The 20,272-nt window shown below is 42.1% G+C and overlaps 1 protein-coding gene across 8 annotated transcripts in view; it reads right to left on the minus strand.

The window, feature by feature from the left end:
• Positions 1 to 20,272, minus strand: part of git2a (G protein-coupled receptor kinase interacting ArfGAP 2a) — a 145,808-nt gene that overhangs the window by 15,699 nt on the left and 109,837 nt on the right. For 5 of the 8 annotated variants that reach the window (XM_068054770.1, XM_068054774.1, XM_068054769.1 and 2 more), the window contains exons 13-15: positions 19,840 to 19,979; positions 16,998 to 17,147; positions 2,487 to 2,735 (exon numbers count right to left, since the gene is read on the minus strand). In XM_068054770.1, coding sequence (XP_067910871.1) covers positions 2,487 to 2,735; positions 16,998 to 17,147; positions 19,840 to 19,979 — 539 coding nt within the window. The remainder of the gene's footprint in view (positions 1 to 2,486; positions 2,736 to 16,997; positions 17,148 to 19,839; positions 19,980 to 20,272) is intronic. The other 3 variants (XM_068054775.1, XM_068054777.1, XM_068054771.1) reach the window with 2 other exon arrangements.

Consider the following 20,272-nt stretch of genomic DNA (forward strand, 5'->3'; position numbering starts at 1 on the left):
AATAAATCCAAGGATGACACGCTTTCCATTCCTGCAGTGCTAATGATTTCAAAAAGCATCTGTTATACCTACTGATAAATTAATGAAACAAGGAAACTCAAATTATGATATGTAAAAATGTCTATGTTAAATTAGCCAATTTGAAGGATAAATGGTGAAAAAACTAATACTATCTTATAAGGGACAATTCTTTCAACAGGTTTACATTAAAGAATCATATTTAGTAAAATTCAGGTTTTAAGGTTGTTACTTGGCATACCTACAGACAAAATAATTCAACAAGTAGACATTTAAAAGCAACAAGGCATCACACTGGAAAAAATTCTGCATGCGACTCTTAAAATTAAGTTGACTAAGAGTGACACATTTTGGTGATTTATATTAATGCTTATTTGCTAAATCAACAGGAATTAAAAAAAAATAAAAATCAGGAGGCTGTACTTCGTCAATGACCATTTACCTCCAGTTCAATCTGGTTCAATTCAAAAACTAGGACTTCAGTGTGGTTTGGAACACATTGTTTGTGGTAACCACATTTTACACTAGGCTACCAATAAAACTTTTCATTTTATAATCTTAAAGACAACATAAAGCATACGCTGTATTTTTATTGAAACAAAAACAATTCTGTTCCAATCTACATATGGAAAGGAAAAATTTGCAGGGCTTTGGGGAAAGAGCAGGGGAGTGGGATTACTTGGGTAGCTCTTTTCAAAAGCTGGCACAGATAGGATGGGCTGGACAGCACGGGAGGATTCTATGATACTGCACCAAATTTCAAAGTAAAAGTTCTAATTTCTAAATGTAAGTTATTCTGTATTTACACTCAAATAACTTTAAGACGTGTAACTAATTGAACTTTAGTGCAACCCATATCATTCTTATACAAAGCCTGTGGAAAAGAAATTTGAACAGCTATGGGATGGGTTTGCATTCCAAACTCAAGCCCAACCTGGACAGCAAACAAAACTGTCAAATTAAGCAAATCCAGATCCTAACATGAATCCATTTATTGTAACAATTTCTCTCACATTACAACCTGTCACTGGTGTTCTTCCTCATCAAAAGGATAAACTGTATTCCAGTATTCACCAATGCATAGCCTGGATAAAAGCCAAGGTAACGACCCTACTCTCATCCAGTCTAAAAGCAAGTTTAAAATCCGACTACTGGAATGCTTTGTTAAAACTTAATATTTAAAGATTCAAAAACTAAGAATGTATTATACCATGCAAAAAGTATAAGAGTACCAACAACTATACTGCTTTCCTTATCTGCACAATGATATAGTGAGTTTAACGGAACATAAGATCCCAGAGGGGATTCAACTTGCAACATTAGTGAAATAAACAGAAGTATCAATAAAACTAACACCTAGAGTACCATAAACATTCAAAATACTATCTTTTTCACAATGGTTCGATTATCTGCCAGAATTGGAAAAATATTTTGCAATATTTAAGTTAGAAGTATTAAATGAAATTTTTTACTGATGGTTTGTGTAAATTGGAGAAACTAAGCAGTCACAAAGATAACAGTGGCATCAGGTTATTTAACAAGGCAATTCAATATCTAGAGTTTATTTTAGAAGGGTTTTTATTTTCAAAGATCTTAGATCGTTAAAAAAACAAAGCTTTGGAAATTTGACTTTTTTCCTCTCCACCTTTCCATCCCTTCTCTTCTCAAAACACAGATTCTAGAACCTTGCCTAAATGATCACTGTCCATGAATCAATTATCCATAAAGAGCACCACAGCCAAGACCAATTCAGTCCTCATCTACCAACCAGTATACAGAGTTAGCAATGTGGTGACTCAACATTGGTCAAGAGTAGTAAACCTCTCCAGCCTAGGGACACAGTTGAATTCCACCACTCCAACTGCTGACTTGACTGAGATCAGCTAACTTGGCACAGAAACTAAGATATTTCCAGTCTTACTGGCTGAAGACCACCCTTCATGGTGCATACACAAACTGAACCATCAAGGAGAATTTTAACATTGATCTGCCAAAATAACCTGCTTGTTTCAAGGACATGATTAATAAAATCTTCATGATTTTAAATCAATGACAATACTTGTATACCATCTAGTGCTTCACGCAGGCATTTTCTCTTTTCACTATTAACATTTGGTCAAATCAAGTTAAAAAGTTTTGGTGACGACCTATTAGGTTTTATTCTCTTGCAATTCAAATACGACAATGATGTCAGCACAACAGTCCCAGAATAACAACATTTAAAGGAACAAGATTCAAGGGCAAAAAGGCTAACATGCACTAGGGGTCATTTTTATTCAATTAGGAATTTTTCAATAATTAAAAAAACCTTAGTTTTGTAATAAAAAGCAGGAGTAAGAGAAGGGACAAAAGCTACAAGACAGTGTTTTGCAAGCCGGAAAAGAAAATCAGAATTTAGGGCAAAGAGGAAAAGGAGAGGAAAACAAAAAGCACAAGTTGCTTACCAGAGCTGACGGCGATTTACTTACGTGTTGAGGGAAGGGCTGAAGTCCTGCAATACTGTCCTCTGGGTATGTGACGTCCCCAATTGGGAGATAGGGTTTCTGACCAGAGCCAGTCTCATACATGGACATAGGCCGGCTGCCACGTGCAGACGGGCGCCGTTTTAAGGACGAAGGGTTGGAGGGACCTGGGTATTCTGAACTGGTGGGAACTTGATAGATATTCGTAGTGACCTGCCGCCTGAGGGTGGTGTTTTCACTCTGCAGCGTTTGGAGCTGAAAGAAATTTTTTTTTAGCCAATAATCTTTTCTTATTATCAAGTAAAGCTGGACAAATTTTGGTGATTACTGCAATGTGGATCGTGCACGCTATAATTGAAATGCTGCTACAACAAATAAAGTCAGAGAGACAGATAGAGAAAATAAACAAATGAACATCTCAGTAGGAGGAGCTGAAGCATGCACTAAATTGCACATAATCACCACGTTTCATCTGGAAGTTGAATACTTGCACGGCTCTATCCCATAGATGGACCAGTTTCTCTGGTGCTATGGATGCTGTGCAAAGAACTTCTCATTCTATTGAATTTTTTAACAAAATACATTCAATGGCAAGTTTGAAAATAAGGACATCTGCAACAAAACAAAAAGGAACAGCTGGTTCCAGTCCCTAAGGTGTCTGTAATTTACAGGTTTCACTGTACTAACTTCTGAGGTATTCTATCTTCAGTCTCAAATATGTAAAAAAAAGAATTTCAATAACAGGAAAGTGCTTTGATTACATGCAGGAAAAAAATGTAATATGAAGCTGTAGGAATTATGCAACATTTATTGCAACACAAAACAGGAATATTCATCACAGTCTTAAGGAACATTAACACCTGTTTCTCCTGCTTCTATGATCCTTGGCAGACTTTCTGCTCCACGTCTCTGGGGCTCCATTTATAGTCTGCAAGCCATTAGATTATGTCTGAGCAGGGATTCAATGTTGTCCCTCCTTACTCATCTAAAACTCAACCTCACATACTCTGCTCTGCACAAAATCCTGCTCATCCAGCAAACCCCACCTTCACAGACTTCTGTTTGCTCCATGCCCGCAAATGCACTGAACTTAAAATCCTTGTCATCTTCAAAATCCCTTCACAGACTTGCAGCCTGCTTCAGTCTATGCTCCCTGCCATGTCTTGGGTCCTCCGACTGTCTTTTTGCGTCTTCCCCAACCCTTTGTCCCAATATTGGTGGTAGAGTCCAAAACTGCACTGGGACAGTTTCATCTTTAAAGGTGCTATGTAAATGCAAGTTGATATTGCCTGGTCTTTCCTTGATCTCCAGTAGCAAGTGTTAAAAGAAGGTAGAGGAATCACAGTTTCAGCTAAGTAGGTGAAATGGGTATAAAAGATAGAATTATTCAATAGAACCATCAGTTCTATAGTTTTCCTCCATCTTAGTGGAAGTTCTTGCTTCCACTTAACAATTGACTATAGTGGGGTGCTCACCATGTGAATCACAGGTGCAGGCCTGTGGTGCTGCTCTCTAGTGTTGCGCATTGTACTGTTCAAATGTGCAGTTGAGCCAAACAGTTTTGGGATTGTAACACTCAACCAAAAACAATGCTGCAAAAGAACAGACCTACTTCCAATGAACGTGTTCAGAGTATTAAGTCATTGGAATCCTACTGCTCAATTGGAACAGTCAAGCATCACAAAGCAATGCAAGTCCCATGACAGATTTGCACTCACTGAACAAATTAAAATAGCATCTTTCACATCTTAGGAAGTCAAAAAGTGCAATGTAGCCAATAAATCACTTTGTGAAGCATAAGGCACATCAGTTTTGCCACATAAACATCAATTTTTAAACTGTTACTGGAATAAAGAACGAACTTGCTTTTAAAAAAAGCACCAGACCCTTGACTGGAAAGCCATTTGCATATTTACAGACAGTGTTTAAAAGGGACAAAAGACCATTTCCTGACACATTCAATCCATAATGGACTTTTGATTACCAGACGTTGAGGGTGGAGGAGCTCTCATTCCAGGTTAACTGCTAAGATGGCCGAATATACAGACAGACGTGGTCAGACTAGTTTAGTCACATGACTGACTGGCTGTTGGAGTTTTTAGAATTTGAACTTGCCAGAGTTTTAAACCGGCAGAAAGCGGTTTGCTCCCGGACTGAAAAGACCTCTCTGTTGTCTGCTCTTAGCTCTCTCACCAGCTTTGGAATCCATTGAAGACATATGAACCCCAAGAGAGAAAAGTCTCTTACAGTGAACAAGGTTCAAGAATACTAGGCCCCAACGAAAAGCAAGATCTACCTACAAGCAGGGACTACAGCGAGCTCGAAGCACAGTACAAAAACCCCTCTTCAGAGATTGCCTCAAACCTCTCTATTTTTCTTCTGCTCTTTTCTATCTGTTTGCATGTGCGTATCACGTATGCATGCTAGCGTGGGGCGCAGCGTGTATCCGCAGGCGTTAACTGAATTCGAGTTTAAGTTTTAATAAATTTCACTTTTCTTCTTTAAACCTAAGAAAGCCTGTTTATGCTCATTTCCTTGCCTCATAATTGGAAAGCGGTGAACAAGGATTCAACAAGGGGGAACTCAAAACACTGTGTTTAAAATGATATCTTGTTACAATAAGACCAGGTGAAGGCTGAGAAAGACCCCGAGACAACTTTCTCATCTGGTCGTAACAGAAAATTGGGTGCTAGCGTCTGGAATTTTACCCACAAATGAGAGAAATTGGAAATGGAAAGCCAAATTGTTCACAATCAAAAACAGTAAGATTAATACATGTTTTCTTGTGGTTGTGTGTGATTGAATACTAACATGTCTACAACTGAAGCTAGCAGTTCTCCAAGCCAGGGTGAATTCACTTGGGAAACGTTAAAAGCACTGTCTATGGCGGAGTTGAGAAAAATGGCTGAGCAGTGTAGGATCACTGTACGTGGCAAGGCCATGAAGTCTGAACTCCTAAGGCTAGTGAACAACCATTTTCCCTTGAATTTGAAGAAGCAGAAGTAGTGTTAGGGTATTGTTAGCAAAGATACAATTGGAAAAAAGGAAACTTGAATTTGAGGAAAGGGAAAGGCAGGCAGAGAGGGGGCAGGCAGAGAGGGGGCAGGCAGAGAGGGGGCAGGCAGAGAGGGGGCAGGCAGAGAGGGGGCAGGCAGAGAGGGGGCAGGCAGAGAGGGGGCAGGCAGAGAGGGGGCAGGCAGAGAGGGGGCAGGCAGAGAGGGGGCAGGCAGAGAGGGGGCAGGCAGAGAGGGGGCAGGCAGAGAGATATATATTCCAAAAAGAATCCGCAGAAGGAAAGCTGAAGCGGCATGAGTTAACTAGGGGACAACTGAGTAACCCCAGTGAAAGGATTGCCAATATGGAGGAACAGAATTCAAGGTTAGGTACAAAATTGCTAAAACCCAATTGTTTACAAAATTCAATGAGGAAGATGTGGAAGCGTTTTTTGTGTCTTTTGAGAAACTGGTAAGGCAGCTAAAATGGCCAGTTAAGATCTGGTCTCTTTCAAAACAAATCAAGCTAATTGGAAAAGCCCATGAGGTTTATTCCTTGTTGCCAGATGAGAGTTCATCAAATTATGAACTGACTAAAAAAGCTATCCTCGGGGCATATGAATTTGTACCTGAAGCCTATCGCCAAAAGTTTAGAACCCTCAAAAAGGAAGCTAATCAAACTTATCTGGAGTTTGAAAGAAGTAAGCAGCTGGCTTTTGACCAGTGGCTGAGGGCTCTTAAAATATAGCTCAGCAATGTTTAAACACACAGTGAGAAGTAATTAAAAACTCTCTCCCATTCTCAATAAACACCCATGTAGAGGGGCAGGGTGCCCGGCAAGTCGCCATTCTAGCCAATGAGTTTGCTTTAATTTATAAGTCGGTTTCCGAGGGGAGAACCTTACCTAATCACCCCCACAAATCCGAAAAGGACAAAGGGTGAGAAGGGGATCTCTGCCCAGGCAGTCCTGCGAGAAAGGAAAACAGGAGACACAGGGGGCCCACTTCCAGCCAAAAAGAAAGGTGCTGTGAGCAAGAGTGAGACCCAGAGACCTGTGTGCTTCCATTTAAAAGCTGACTGCTGGAAACTGAAAGGAAAACAGGTAGGGTTAATCAGGCCACACCTGCTCAGTGAAGAAGCGACCCTGATGGAAAGCACAGCAGAACAAGCTGTGGCTTTAACTGCAGTAAGAGTGCAACCCAGGAAGCTTACTACGGCCAGTGCAGGAAAAGTTAATAGGATTCCTGATGGTTATCAGGGTTTTGTGTCTGAAGGGAAAGTAACCCCATACCCCACGAGTGGGGCAAGCAAACCCATAGTGATTCTCAGGGACACATGGGCCACTAGATCCTTTTTACTGGGAAAAGGCCTGACTTTTCCCCCAGAGAGTGCAGTGAACACCAAAATGGTGGTGAATGGTATTTAGAGGCAGTGTGTACCTATACTCCGGGTGCACCTGGAGTGCGACCTGGTTTTGAGACTGGTGACTGTAGGGATTGTCCCTAGTTTGCCTGTGGGCGGGCTTGACCTGCTCTTAGGTAATGACCTGGCAGGCGTGAGGGTGGCAGCCCACCCTAGTAGTGAAAGAAAGACCGCAGGAAGTCAGAGAGACAGGGTCATGGCAGGAGATGGTTCCTCTGCAGTTTCCCTGAACATGTAATGAAGCAGGCCATGATCAAACCAGCTCCCCCAGAGGAGACTGAATTGGCACTGCAGGCAGATGACCATGAGGCCTGCCTGTCCGAGACTTTCTTTGGAAAGTTACGAGACCCAGGGAATGATATAATGGATTTTCCCTGTCTGACGCTTAGCGAGCCAACCCAGTATTGTGAGAGTTAGCAAATGCTGCCCAGTCTGAAAGTGAAGCAGAAGGAGTCCCTGATTGCTACTATTTAAAGAATGAGGTACTGATGAGGAAATGGAGTTCTCCTCACAGACCTGAGGGCAAGGAGTGGACATTAGTTCACCAGTTAGTGGTGCCACAGAGGTATCGGGGAGAAATATTAAGAAGGGCCCACGAGACTATAGTTGCTGTACATGCCGGTATACGAAAGACCAAAGCGCATAAGACAGCAGTTTGACTGGCCAAAACTCCACAAAGATGTGGTGGAGTACTGCAGGAGTTGCTACGTGTGCCAGGTTGAGGGGAAACCCCAACCTACAGTGATGCCTGCACCCTTAAGTCCTGTACCAGTGTTAGGAGGACCCTCCAGGAGAGGGTTGGTGAACTGTAAGGGACACCCGCCGAGAACAAAAGGGGACAGGCAGGCACATGGCTGGCAAAGGTTTAGAAAGGGAAGGGGAAAAAGTGACCAAGAAGGCAGCTTAAAGGAAGTCCGGGACGAATCCCGAATGAAAACCCCTACTGTCCCATCAGTCAACCCCGAAAAACGTGAAAAGTTAGACCCCACATTCTCCTACGTAATTGCAGACACTAGAAGCACCCCACCAGAGTTGCTAACAGCATTCACAGGAACCTGCAGACACAAAGATAGATCTCTGGCGGGCACAGAAACTGTGAGGCTGATGCCTCACCTAGTCGAAGTGCCACAGAAGAGTGCAGTCAAGTCTGCACAAATACCTGCAGGCAGAAATGTCCCAGAGAACAAAGGGGAGAGTAACAAAGAATCCTCCCCCACAGTCAGAGGAAAAGGGAACCACTCATCCCCTGAAGTTAAAAACCTTTGCATGATTCAGCAAAGCACTGAAAGCGTGTTCAGGATAAAGCCGCCCACTACTAACTCTCCGGAAATTTTTTTTTTTTTTTACCTCAGCAGGAACCAAAACCCTAGGCAGTCATGGCAATGGGCAAACTGCAGAAAAGCTTCCCCAAAGAACCACATGTTTACTGGGATGCCAAAAAGGAGGAATGAAGCAGCCCTGGCACCCAGAAAAGACAATTTTAATCAGTTTTAAGAGTTATGAATGAATGGAAATGAAAGAGAAATGCACAGTTTTTCTTTCTGTATTTTATATTTTTATCAAACCATTTAATGGAATGTGCCTTTTTTTTCAAACCGCATTTTATTCCCCTGGGTGTGGTGGTGGTCATGCAGGCCCCCACCTGCCAAGAATAAGGCACATTAATTTTGCCACATAAACATCGATTTTTAAACTGTTACTGGAATAAAGAAAGAACTTGCTTTTAAAAAAAACACCAGACCCTTGACTGGAAAGCCATTTGTGTATTTACACAGAATGTTTAAAAGGGACAAAAGTCCATTTCCTTACACATTCAATCCATAATGGACTTTTGATTACCAGAGGTTGAGGGTGGAGGAGCTCTCATTCCAGGTTAGCTGCTAAGATGGCCGAATACACAGACAGACGTGGTCAGACTAGTTTAGTCACATGACTAACTGGCTGTTGGAGTTTTTTTGAATTTGAACTTGCCACAGAGTTTTAAACTGGAAGAAAGCGGTTTGCTCCTGGACTGAAAAGACCTCTCTCCTGTCTGTTCTCATCTCTCTCACCAGTTTCAGAAACCATTGAAGACATATGAACCCCAAGAGAGAAAAGTCTGCTACAGTGAACAAGTTTTAGGAATAATACTGGGCCCCAACGAAAAACAAGATCTTCCTACAAGCAAAGACTACAGCGAGCTCGAAGCACAACAACAAAAACCCCTCTTCACAGATTGCCTCAAACCTCTCAATGATTTTTCTTCTGCTCTTTTCTGTCTCCATTTGCATGTGCATATCGCGTATGCATGCTAGCATGGGGCGCGGTGTGTATCCGTAGGTGTTAACTGAATTAGAGTTTAAGTTTAAATAAATTTCACTTTTCTTCTTTAAACCTAAGAAAGCCGGTTTGTGCTCATTTCCTTGCCCTATAATTGGAAAGCAGTGAACAAGAATACACCAATGGGGAGCTCCAAACACAGTATGTTTAAAACAAAACCCTGTTACAAGAAGACTAGGAGAAGGCTGAGAAAGACCCCTAGACACCTTTCACACCTGGTCGCAACACAATGAAATAAATGACCAGCTAATGTCTTTTGTTGGTGTAAGCCAGGGCTCGACAACCTGTGGCTCCAGAGCCACAAACAGTTCTTTAAAATCTTTAATTCAGTTAATGCCTGCGGTTCCCAATCTTTTCCGGTTGATTAGCATTATCATGAAAAAAGCCTAAAAAAAACTGTCAGTAAAAGTAAGAGCCATGGTTTTATTGTGGGGATAAAAAGCTAATCATGCTGCACTTTGCGGTTTCAAATTATCATTTTAATGAAAAAAATCATCGTGCTCTAAATAAGCTTGTTTGAGTGGTATAGCTACACCATGGTTATAGATAATGCCTTTGGTACGAGAACAGGTTATATGGTTGCGACCACTATTGTTTTTAATACATCTGAGCACATTTTGAATACATTATCGTCGATGAGAAGCTTTTTTAAAAATCACGAGAATGAATAACCGAAAAAATTGTCTGAGTTCTACGCATCTTAAAGCTTGTTTAAAGATTACTTTACTGACAAATTAGCGTGAAAAAATTCCATTTGCCACAAGATCTGTTATAAAAACACAAAGGCAAAAAGCATTCTCTGTTTTATATGTAAATTTCTTATTACTTTTTTTTTATTCCAAGTGGAAACATGCTGTTTTTCCATTAAATTAATATGCTTCACCATTCTTACATTTTCTTTACGAACACGCACAAAATAGGAACATGCATACTGGAGATATGCGGAAAAATAAATCAAAAAAGACGCAAAAAGCGTCAAAAATATGATAATTCAGCGCTGGTTCCATTTTAATTTTTTTCTGTTGATGCATAAAATCAATGCATGTATTTTATTATATATGCAAATTATGCATTCTACCAGAAGCCATCTGCCATGTATTTGGTTTAAAAATGCCAAATTTTCATCTTACGGTTTCCAATAGTTTTTATTTTAAGAATGTTTTTTAAAAAAGCTCCAAATAAAAAACGTTGCCAACCCCTGGTGTAGGTGGAGGGATAAATAATGGCCAGGGCATCGAGGGAACTCATTTGCTCCTCTTTGAATAGTACAATGGGATCCTTTATACGAAGGGGAGAATGGCCCACTGCCTCTGATGGAGCTACATTAAAGACTATCAACAATTTAAATAAAAAGGATTGGCACTGTACAAAAGAAAGGAAAAATTACGCTGTCCTAAACGTTTCATGCCCCTAAGTCACAACAGCGAAGATTCGCAAGTGGGAAAACATCTCACCCACATATTCTATCGGAGTCATTCTTTGGTGAAATAAAGCTACTTATTACAACCAGTTAAAAGTTTAAAAGACAGGCCATTAAATCAATGCTAGGTAGAACTGGTTCAGCATTATAAACATTGAGTTAAAATGAAACTGTTTCTCAGAGAACAGAACAGAATGACTCAATATATTTACATTCACCTGTCCCCACAGTAACTCAGGCACAAGTACTAACTCAAAACTCAAGTGGCTCAGATCACTGAGCTGCCAATGCCAGCAGAATCAAGAGTTTAAATTAAAACAGAAAATGCTGTAAATATCCAGCAGGTCGGGCAGTTCTGACGCAAGGTCACAGACCTGAAACATGAACTTTATTTCCCTCTCCACAGGTGCTGCCAGACCTGCTGGGTATTTCCAGCATTTTCTGTTTTTATTTTGGATTTCCAGCATCTGCAGTATTGTGCTGTTGCAAGAGTTTAAATTACTGATTTAAGCTCAAGATTCCTGGAGGGTCTACAGAAATAGCAGCCTTTGCTTTTTTTAAATAAAATATTCATATAAATACATTTTCCTCCCTACTCTTCAGTAGTAGCTGCTGATTCATGGTGCTGTACAGTTCCAAAAGTGCAGGCCACATTCCCACATTGCTATTCTTCACTGGTGAGGCTGGACAATAAGCATTGGCTATTCCATTGTGCTGTTGAGGACATTACAAATTAGCTTAATCCTGTTCTTCTTCTTTGGCCTCCTTGTCTCGGGAGACAATGGGTAAGCGCCTGGAGGTGGTCCTGTAATCAAATCAAAAATCTACATATGTGCACTTTCTAGTGGGAGTCATTGGGAAACAATAAGATGCAGGAACCCCAAGTAACTTTAAGTCTCAAGCATCAGTTTGGCTCAACTGGTAACACTCTTGTACCCACAAGGAGTGAACAGGACAAGCCCATGTGAGGGCTTGGAACACAGATAAAGCTGACAATGTAGTCCTGAAGGAGTGCTGCATTGTCAGTCGATTCATTAAATCTAGGCCACATCTTCCTATTCAAGAGATGCAAAAGATCCTATAACACAATTTAAAGAGGATGTTCTTCCAGTGTCGAGGCCAAAATTCATCCCTCAACCAACATTCCAAAAATAGATTACCTGGTCATTCATCACATTTGCTCTTTCTGGGATCTTGCTATACAAACTGGCTGTTGCATTTACCTACATAACAGTGTGTGAAGTGCTTTGGGACATCAGTGGAGATAAAAGACACTATATAAATGCAAGTTCTTTCTTTCACAAGTGGTATCTTGGAAAGACACAGATTCTCGATTGCCACACAACTAATTCAGCAGAGATCAATCAAACCTGGGATTTTCCAGTTTTACATACTAGGGCGACTATTACATTTTTGATAATGTGCGTCAAATTGCTTTAATTTATTAATGGCTACACTGAAAAAAAACTTTTGTGTTGAATGCAGACCGTGGTGGGGGAGGGAGCCTTGGTCCAATTAAAAAGCTTGTCTGGCAATCATTTCATACCTTGAAACATTTGCTTTTACTTATAAAGAACCATGCGGGCTGTTCACTCTTCATAGGAAACTGCACATTTTAAAAAACTTTTACTGAGGGTTAAACGATCGGTCAGTTCCAACCCATTAGTTTATTAATGTGACAGAATAAGGTAGATGAAATTTCAGTTCAGGGAGAATTCTGGCTGTGTTTAATTTATGACTACCAATACATGAATGTGAAATTATTACAACCCATCTGTATAAGGGTAAAGAAAGTGAAAAGGAAGATTCATCATTGCTCGCACAATTTTCTTTTAAAGAAAACACATTTTATTGGAAATGTCATTCTATTCCTTGTAAACTGCTCTGACATTTTCATGAATCACTGAGCTGAATTGCTCAGGTTTCTCCTCCCTCTTCATCAGAGACTGTAAACAGCTTCCGTTACGACTTTCAACGCGCTTGCTGTAATTTCAGATCTTGCTATTGTCTGACATCTATTGTAAAATGGTTATTGAATTTCTTCCTCCACTGAGCTTCAAGCCCCTAAACAGATTATATCTGCGTCAGATCATGATTAATTTTTAATCACCACTCATTGAATTATCACTATTGTGATTTCACTTTCTAGTCAGCCTGTTTGTGATTATTAAAACAGCTTCCTACTGTACACGAAGCAGGTCACAGAATGCTGCTCACTTCTTTTCGGGGATTGCCAAGCGTTAGAAGTTTGGGTCCTGCATTTTTAATTTTCTCAGTACAGCAGTGCTATTTCACTCAAGCCTCCTTCGGCATCTTCCAAACCCATGACTACCACCTAGCAGGACAAGAACATGGGAACACCACCAACTGCAGGTTCCCCTCCAAGCCACACACCATCCCGATTTGGAATTATATTGCCATTTCTTCACTGTCACTGTGTCAAAAGCCTGGAACTCCCTTCTGAACAGCATTGTAGGTGTAACTACACCACATGGACTGCAGCGGTTCAAGGCAGCGGCTCACCACCACCTTCTCAAGGGCAACTGGAAATGGGCAACAAATGCTGGCTTTGTCAGCAATGCTCACATCCCATGAACGAATAAAAAAAAATGTAAGCCATCTGGGTGCTCTATATTCAGGTCTTTTCCTTTACTGCTGAATATGCAACTATGCAATAGCATAGTTAGAAATGCAACAGCACATCCCAGTAGATGAACATGCCCCAACATGCTCTTCTTCAATCTTTTCAAAGGTGGACATAAAAAAGATATCCTTAAGCTCTTTTATTTTAGGCTGCGTTTACTGACAACACTACCACTAGGAGGCACTGTGGTGGCACATGTGCAAATGCAGCACGTGCCACTAAAACATCTCAGTCTGCGACTTCAGGCAGCTGCCAGGACTAAAGATGGCACTGCTCAAATAATCACACGAAGACAACCTGACCCAAACACATGGCAGCACACAATGGCGGGAGGAAGAAAGCGAGCGAGCGGGACTGGGGGGTGTGGGGTTGGGGGTGGAGGGGAGGGGAGCGGGCCGGGGTCTGGGGGGAGCGGAGCGGGCTGGGCCCGGGGACGAGGGGGTGGGAAAGAGGGAGTGGGTGAGCAGCGAAGCGGGCCGGGGAGGGCGTGAGCGAGTGGGCCAGGGACGTGGGGGGGGAGGAGCGGATGGGCTGGCGAGAGCAGCGAGGGGGAGAGCAGAGCGGCCGGCGAGAGCAGCGAGGGGGAGGGGGGAGCAGAGCTCAACGCATGGGTGAACACGTTAGTGTTACATTGCTGTACGCGTAAAGCGCATGTGCATAGGCTGACCAGGCGCGTTGCCCGAAGATGCGCACGTCACACAATGACATCATCGGCGCATGCGCTAACCAGTACTGGCAAGTCGGAACGCAGTGCACGTGCAGAGAGCAAGAGCCCATCTTCACAAGTGCACACCTTGGCGCAGCCTGATGACGTCAGTGGCCAGCTGCGTTGTCAGGAATCACTGTTTATTTTACTGCAAGTGAACATATAGAACAATAGTTGTGATCAAACTCTCTTACTTCCATCAGTGCAATTTGTCTTTACATAAGAAAACAAAATAATGAACATACTACACCTCCCCACATTGGTGAGTCACCTTCCTCAACTTAAACTTATCTACCTCCTGCATTCTAACCTTCAGAGTTGTCAAATGTTTGCCCTGACAGTTCTTCCTTTAAAACAAAAACTGCCAGTCTGTGATTTTGTCTGTGTTATCTCCCATGTGCTCACAATCCAAGGGGAAGGCATACAAGAAATGACTCCTGTTGAAGCAGGACAAGGGACCTTGCAACACAACAGATGAGAGATGATTATTGAGACAGGCTAACAAACTGCTTTTCTTTTCACTGTGTGGAAGCACTTCACTTTAAAAAGGCAACATTTAAATGTTGGCTCTTTTCCAAACACTTCACACAAAAAAAGTGAAAAGAAATTTGATCAGAGGACTAACAACATTTTCGATTTCTAAACCTTCATTTCTTTTCCACTTCTTTTGGGCCTCCTTATCTCGAGAGACAATGGATACGCGCCTGGAGGTGGTCAGTGGTTTGTGAAGCAGCGCCTGGAGTGGCTATAAAGGCCAATTCTGGAGTGACAGGCTCTTCCACAGGTGCTGCAGAGAAATTTGTTTGTTGGGGCTGTTGCACACTACTGGAGAGTAAAACCAGGAATGAACCTGGCAGAAATGCAAAAAAATACTTGCTATAATTCAGTCTAAAAGGAAGAAATAAGTATGCCCCACAAGCACCTCTCCCTCTGAACAGGTGTTGAATGACAGGAATTGTAAAGTTGTGAAAGGTTAAAAATGACCTTTCATAAATTAAAGCATCAATTGCTTTTCTACATTATTTTATGGCAAGGATGATAAATAAAGGACAGTTTTAAAGGAGGCAGCTTCCCACAGAGTCCAGTCACAAGTAGGTCACCCAGGTTCAGTGTTACGTTCTCTTCTGAACATTATGTTTAATATGACAGGAGAGCACAGAGCATAGTTTCTGAAAAATTACCACCAAATTGTGAGAGAAAGTCAATAACTTAGAAGAGTTGAGAGATTAGCAAAAAAGTTTGATATAACTGGTTGATGAAAGCATCATGTTGTTGCAAGTAGATTTAGATATGTTGGGGAAGTAGACTTAAGATTGTCTGTTTTCAAGACTGTTTGGCAAACATGTAATTATGCACATAGATGAAAATAAAGGAAATAAAATACACCATGGTTTGCAGTTTCAGACTCAGAAAAGGAAAACTGGCAAGTGATCGGTGACTACTCTTACAGAGCACAAGCATTGCGTCAGGAAGCTGCAGCAAAGTAAAACATGATTCAGGGTTGTAATGCACTGCCTAAAAGGATGGCACAAGCAGAAGGACTAGTAACCACAGGAAATTGGAAATGTACTTGAAGGGGAAAAAGTTGCAAAGCTATGGGGAAGGAACAGGGTAATGGGACTAACTGGATAGTTCTTCAAAACAGATGGCACAGGCATGATGGACCGAATGGCTTCCTTCTGTGATGTATGATTTTGCTAGAAAACTAGGAACACAATAACAGGGTTATACAAACTATTTCTAAGACCTAATTTGGAGTAACATTCAGTTTTGGTCTCCTCTCCAACTCAGAAAAGACAACAAGCTGTACAGGTACTGACGCCATTTTTAAAGGGCTGTCAGCCTACTAGGAAATTTAAATATTTAAAAGGAAAATATAAATGAGGACATTTCTTCTACTCCTCTCCCACCGCCTAATAAAAATTAAATTAATTATTTGAGCTGTCCCCCAAAATAACGTGTCCATCTGACCTCCCCCTCCCACCCCACAAAGTGCACAAACTTTAAACTTCAACCCTTCCCACCATCCCCTACACCCATGAAGTTAATCTGACCCTGTTCCCCCACCCCACCTCCCCCACACTGATAAACTTATCTCCTTGCCCCTCCCCACCAGCGTGGCATCTCATTTCCCCAGATGGGGATCCAAAGGCGCGGGAGCGCTGGCCACCGGGCCAAAGATCACAGTGGGACATCAGGCAGCGATGTGTCATTAATTCATTCATTTTAATATATTTAAATATTCAAATTGGGGTCCCCTTGCCGCCGTCACCAGTAATATTGGGCCGGGCCCTCCCGGCTTCGGGTGCGTGGCGGCCCTCTCCCAGAGGCATCTTCAGACCCCCATCGGCCACTGAACCCGACGCTTAGGGGAGAAGAAAATCCAGCCCAATGATTGCAGGGATGAAAAACAACGATGACCCTGACTTGAAAGATTTGCACTATGAAGGTAGCCAGCAAAAGCCATTGCAATACTTAATTTCAGCCTCAAAATAATATCGAAGTATTTGGAACCTTACAAAATGGCTATAACTAACCTAGTTTTCACCAAGTCAGCCACCCCCCCAAGCCATGTGTGGTACAGAAAATATGGTAATATTGGGAATAGGGCTGGGGGGTGGTGGTGGAGGGGACAAAGAACATCACATTTTTCTCTCTTTTGCAAAATGTATAAAGATGGCCAAAAATTTTACCAATACCAGTTCAGGTCCAACTCAACACGCAAATAGAAACAAAAATTAAATCGACAAAACAGAGAGAAATCTGAAGCGTAATGGAGTACTGTTCAGGTACTTAATATTTGGTGTTGCATTTAGTACAAAAATCCTCAATCCCAACACCCCAATTAAAGAGCTATAGGTAAATGAAAATGGAATGCATATTTCAGTAACCCATACAGCTACCAAAAAAAGCCACTGGGATCTCAATCCTTTAACTCACAAAATTTATCATTGATCCCTGGCTATCGAGCACAATGAACTCTTCAAGGATTGTCTGAAAAAGTTATTCTTACTTTTTTTTGCATCAAACGCAGCTCGTCGCTCAAGTTGCTGTTCACTTTCATCAGCTGCTGTATCTTTGCCTCGGAAGCGCTGAGTGCATTTTTCACCTCCATGTATTCCTGTAATGTAATTGGTCCATCTGACAGATCAGAGTCCATGCTCTACAATAAGAAACATATTTGAAGAACAAAATTCTCTTTCTTTGTAGATAGTTATAAAACAATCCAGTTTTTGGAGACAAAAGCTAAAGCTTCGTTTAAAAATCCTTTTTACTCATACTACCTACAATCCTTCACTGAACTCTGTTAGAATGGCTAGGCAGGTGCCAAAAAGCTGTTGGGACCATAACATTAAATGTTGCAGTACAGAATGAACAGATTCGAATTGAAGTTCGCATGTGGATTTTTTTAAGCTTTTAAACAATGGATGATTATAACTGACAAGCATCATATTGAATGGGTTTAGATAAAACTAAGAAAATCTGAGGTTTGAGATTACTGCCTTATAATCACTACCACTTAATCTCAAAACAGTACATCAGTTGATTCCTCCATGGCACTACCCTCAAACAAAAGAGAAATTCAAATAAGGCTTGTTGCTGGACCATGCTTCCCACTGAAAATATTGCCACTTTGTTGAAGTTTGGTGAGAGCCAAAGACCCAGTTGTCAACATGTTAAAGAGCAAAAGAGGTTGTACATGTGCACAGCCTGGAAAAGCAACACCAAGTGTGACTTCTCTCACCTTTACATGGTCCATTTCCGACACTTCCCTCCCTCGACTTCTCTGTCTCCATCTCTGGGGATAGGCTGCCCACTAATATTCATTATAGGCCCACTGACTCCTACAGCTACCTTGACTACACTTCTTCAGGCCCTGCCTCCTGCAAGGACTCCATTCCATTCTCCCAGTTTCTCTGTCTCCGATGCATCTGCTCTGACGATGCAACCTTCCACAACAGCGTCTCTGATAAGTCTTCCTTTTTCCTCAACCGAGGATTCCCCCCACTGTGGTTGACAAGGCCTTCAACCGTGTCCGGCCCATTTCCCGCACTTCTGCCCGCACGCCTTCCCCTCCCTCCCAGAGCCGCGACAGGGCTCCCCTTTGTCCTCATTTTCCACCCCACCAGCCTCCACATCCAGAGGATCATCCTCCACCATTTCCGCCACCTGCAGCGTGATGCCACCACCAAACGCATCTTCCCCTCCCCTCGGGTCAGCATTCCGAAGGGATCGTTCCCTCCGCGACACCCTGGTCCACTCTTCCATTACCCCCGACACCTTGCCCGCTTCCCACTGCACCTTCCCATGCAATCGCAGGAGGTATAATACCTGCCCTTTTACCTCCTCTCTCCTCACTATCCAAGGCCCCAAATACTCCTTTCAGGTGAAGCAGCGATTTAGTTGTACTTCTCAGTTTAGTATACTGTATTCAATGCTCACAATGTGGTCTCAACATTTTTATTTTTTTATTTCTTATTTTATTTAGAGATACAGCACTGAAACAGGCCCTTCGGCCCACTGAGTCTGTGCCGACCAACAACCACCCATTTATACTAATCCTATATTAACCCCATGTTCCCTAGCACATCCCCACCATTCTCCTACCACCTACCTACACTAGGGGTAATTTACAATGGCAATTTACCTATCAACCTGCAAGTCTTTGGCTGTGGGAGGAAACTGGAGCACCCGGCGGAAACCCACACAGTCATAGGGAGAACTTGCAAACTCCGCACAGGTAGTACCCAGAACTGAACCCGGGTCACTGGAGCTGTAAGGCTGCGGTGCTAACCACTGCGACACCCTAACATCGGGGAGACCAAACGCAGATTGGGTGACCACTTTGCTGAACAGCTCTGCTCAGTCCGAAAGCATGACCCCGAGCTTCTGCTTGCTTGCCATTTCAACACTCCTCCCCCCCTGCTCTCATGCCAACACTTCTGTCTTTGGCCTGCTCCAGTGAACAGCAATGCAAGCTCGAGGAGCAGCACCTGATCGGTCCATTAGGCACTCTACAGTCTTGTAGACTGAACATTGAGTTCAGTAACTTCAGAGCGTGACTGGCCGTTTTTTAATATTTTATTTTTTAACCATGTGCCGCTTTTCATGTAGTCAGAGCTGTTCACTATTCCACTATTAACAGTCTCTTTGGACTAATGCTTTGCCTTTCACCACAAACATTAACACATGCTTTGCCTTTGTCACAGGACAGCTGTTATTAAATCACCCTCTGCCCTATCAAACACCTTCCCCTTTGTTCTCTTCCCCACCTCCCCCAACCCCACCTCCCTTCACTTGCTTAAAACCCAATTCTTCTCTAATCTTTGCCAGTTCAGATGAAAGGTCACAGACCTGAAACGCTAACATCTCTCCAAAGATGCTGCCAGCCCTGCTGAGTATTTCCAGCATTTTTTATTTTTGTTGATGACCAAGTGTGACTTCTTGCAGTTGGATGATTCTGGAATAGCTCTCCTGCTACCCTTTGCTGCTTGCAATAGAACTGCAGCTGGATGTGATACCTCATTCTCAGCAACCGATATCACTGCAATCACTAAGAAGGGATGGGAACTCTACTTTGCAATTTCCCATGATGACAAATTGTGTGTTAAAAAGTATCCTGGAAGACTTGTTTGGTTCTATGAAAGGGGAGTAATTTGAATTTAAAGCACTCACCCAGCTTTCCTTCTTTTTGTAAGTGTTTTGTAAACACTGATAGGGATAGAAAAATATACTTCTTTAGAAAGGAACTGGAACTTAACGTTCATTGTTAATTTTGGACATGTTTCAGAAGTACAATTAGTATCAGGCCACTACCTAACTTGAACTTCATTAAATTGACACAGTAGAGGTACCTTTGCTCTGATTGCTTTAGCTGTTGGTTCCTGGTCCGTATCTTCATCTGAAGCAACACTGTCATAATCTGGCTGATCATTATCATGGCTCTCACTGCCATGACGATCATTAACGCTCTTCAGTACAAGTTCCACATTATCTATATTAACAAGAAAAAACTGAACAATTTCCAAACTGATTGATATACAATTTTAGGATTGTCCAAGAATGAAGAAACTGAAAAAAATAGAAGAGAACTTACTCACTGCAATAGTCTTTACAAAGCTACAAACAGCAACCTCTGATATGAAGATCAGAGAAAGTGTGTGCCAGAGTGCTCGTTATTTAATCTCCCTCTGCCCCATCAAACACTTTCTCCTTTGTTCTCTCCCTCACACCCTTCCCCTTCACTTGCTTAAAACCTAATTCTTTTCTAACCTTTGCCAGTTATAT

The sequence above is a fragment of the Heterodontus francisci genome, chromosome 23, assembly GCF_036365525.1.
Source record: "Heterodontus francisci isolate sHetFra1 chromosome 23, sHetFra1.hap1, whole genome shotgun sequence".
NCBI lineage: Eukaryota > Metazoa > Chordata > Chondrichthyes > Heterodontiformes > Heterodontidae > Heterodontus > Heterodontus francisci.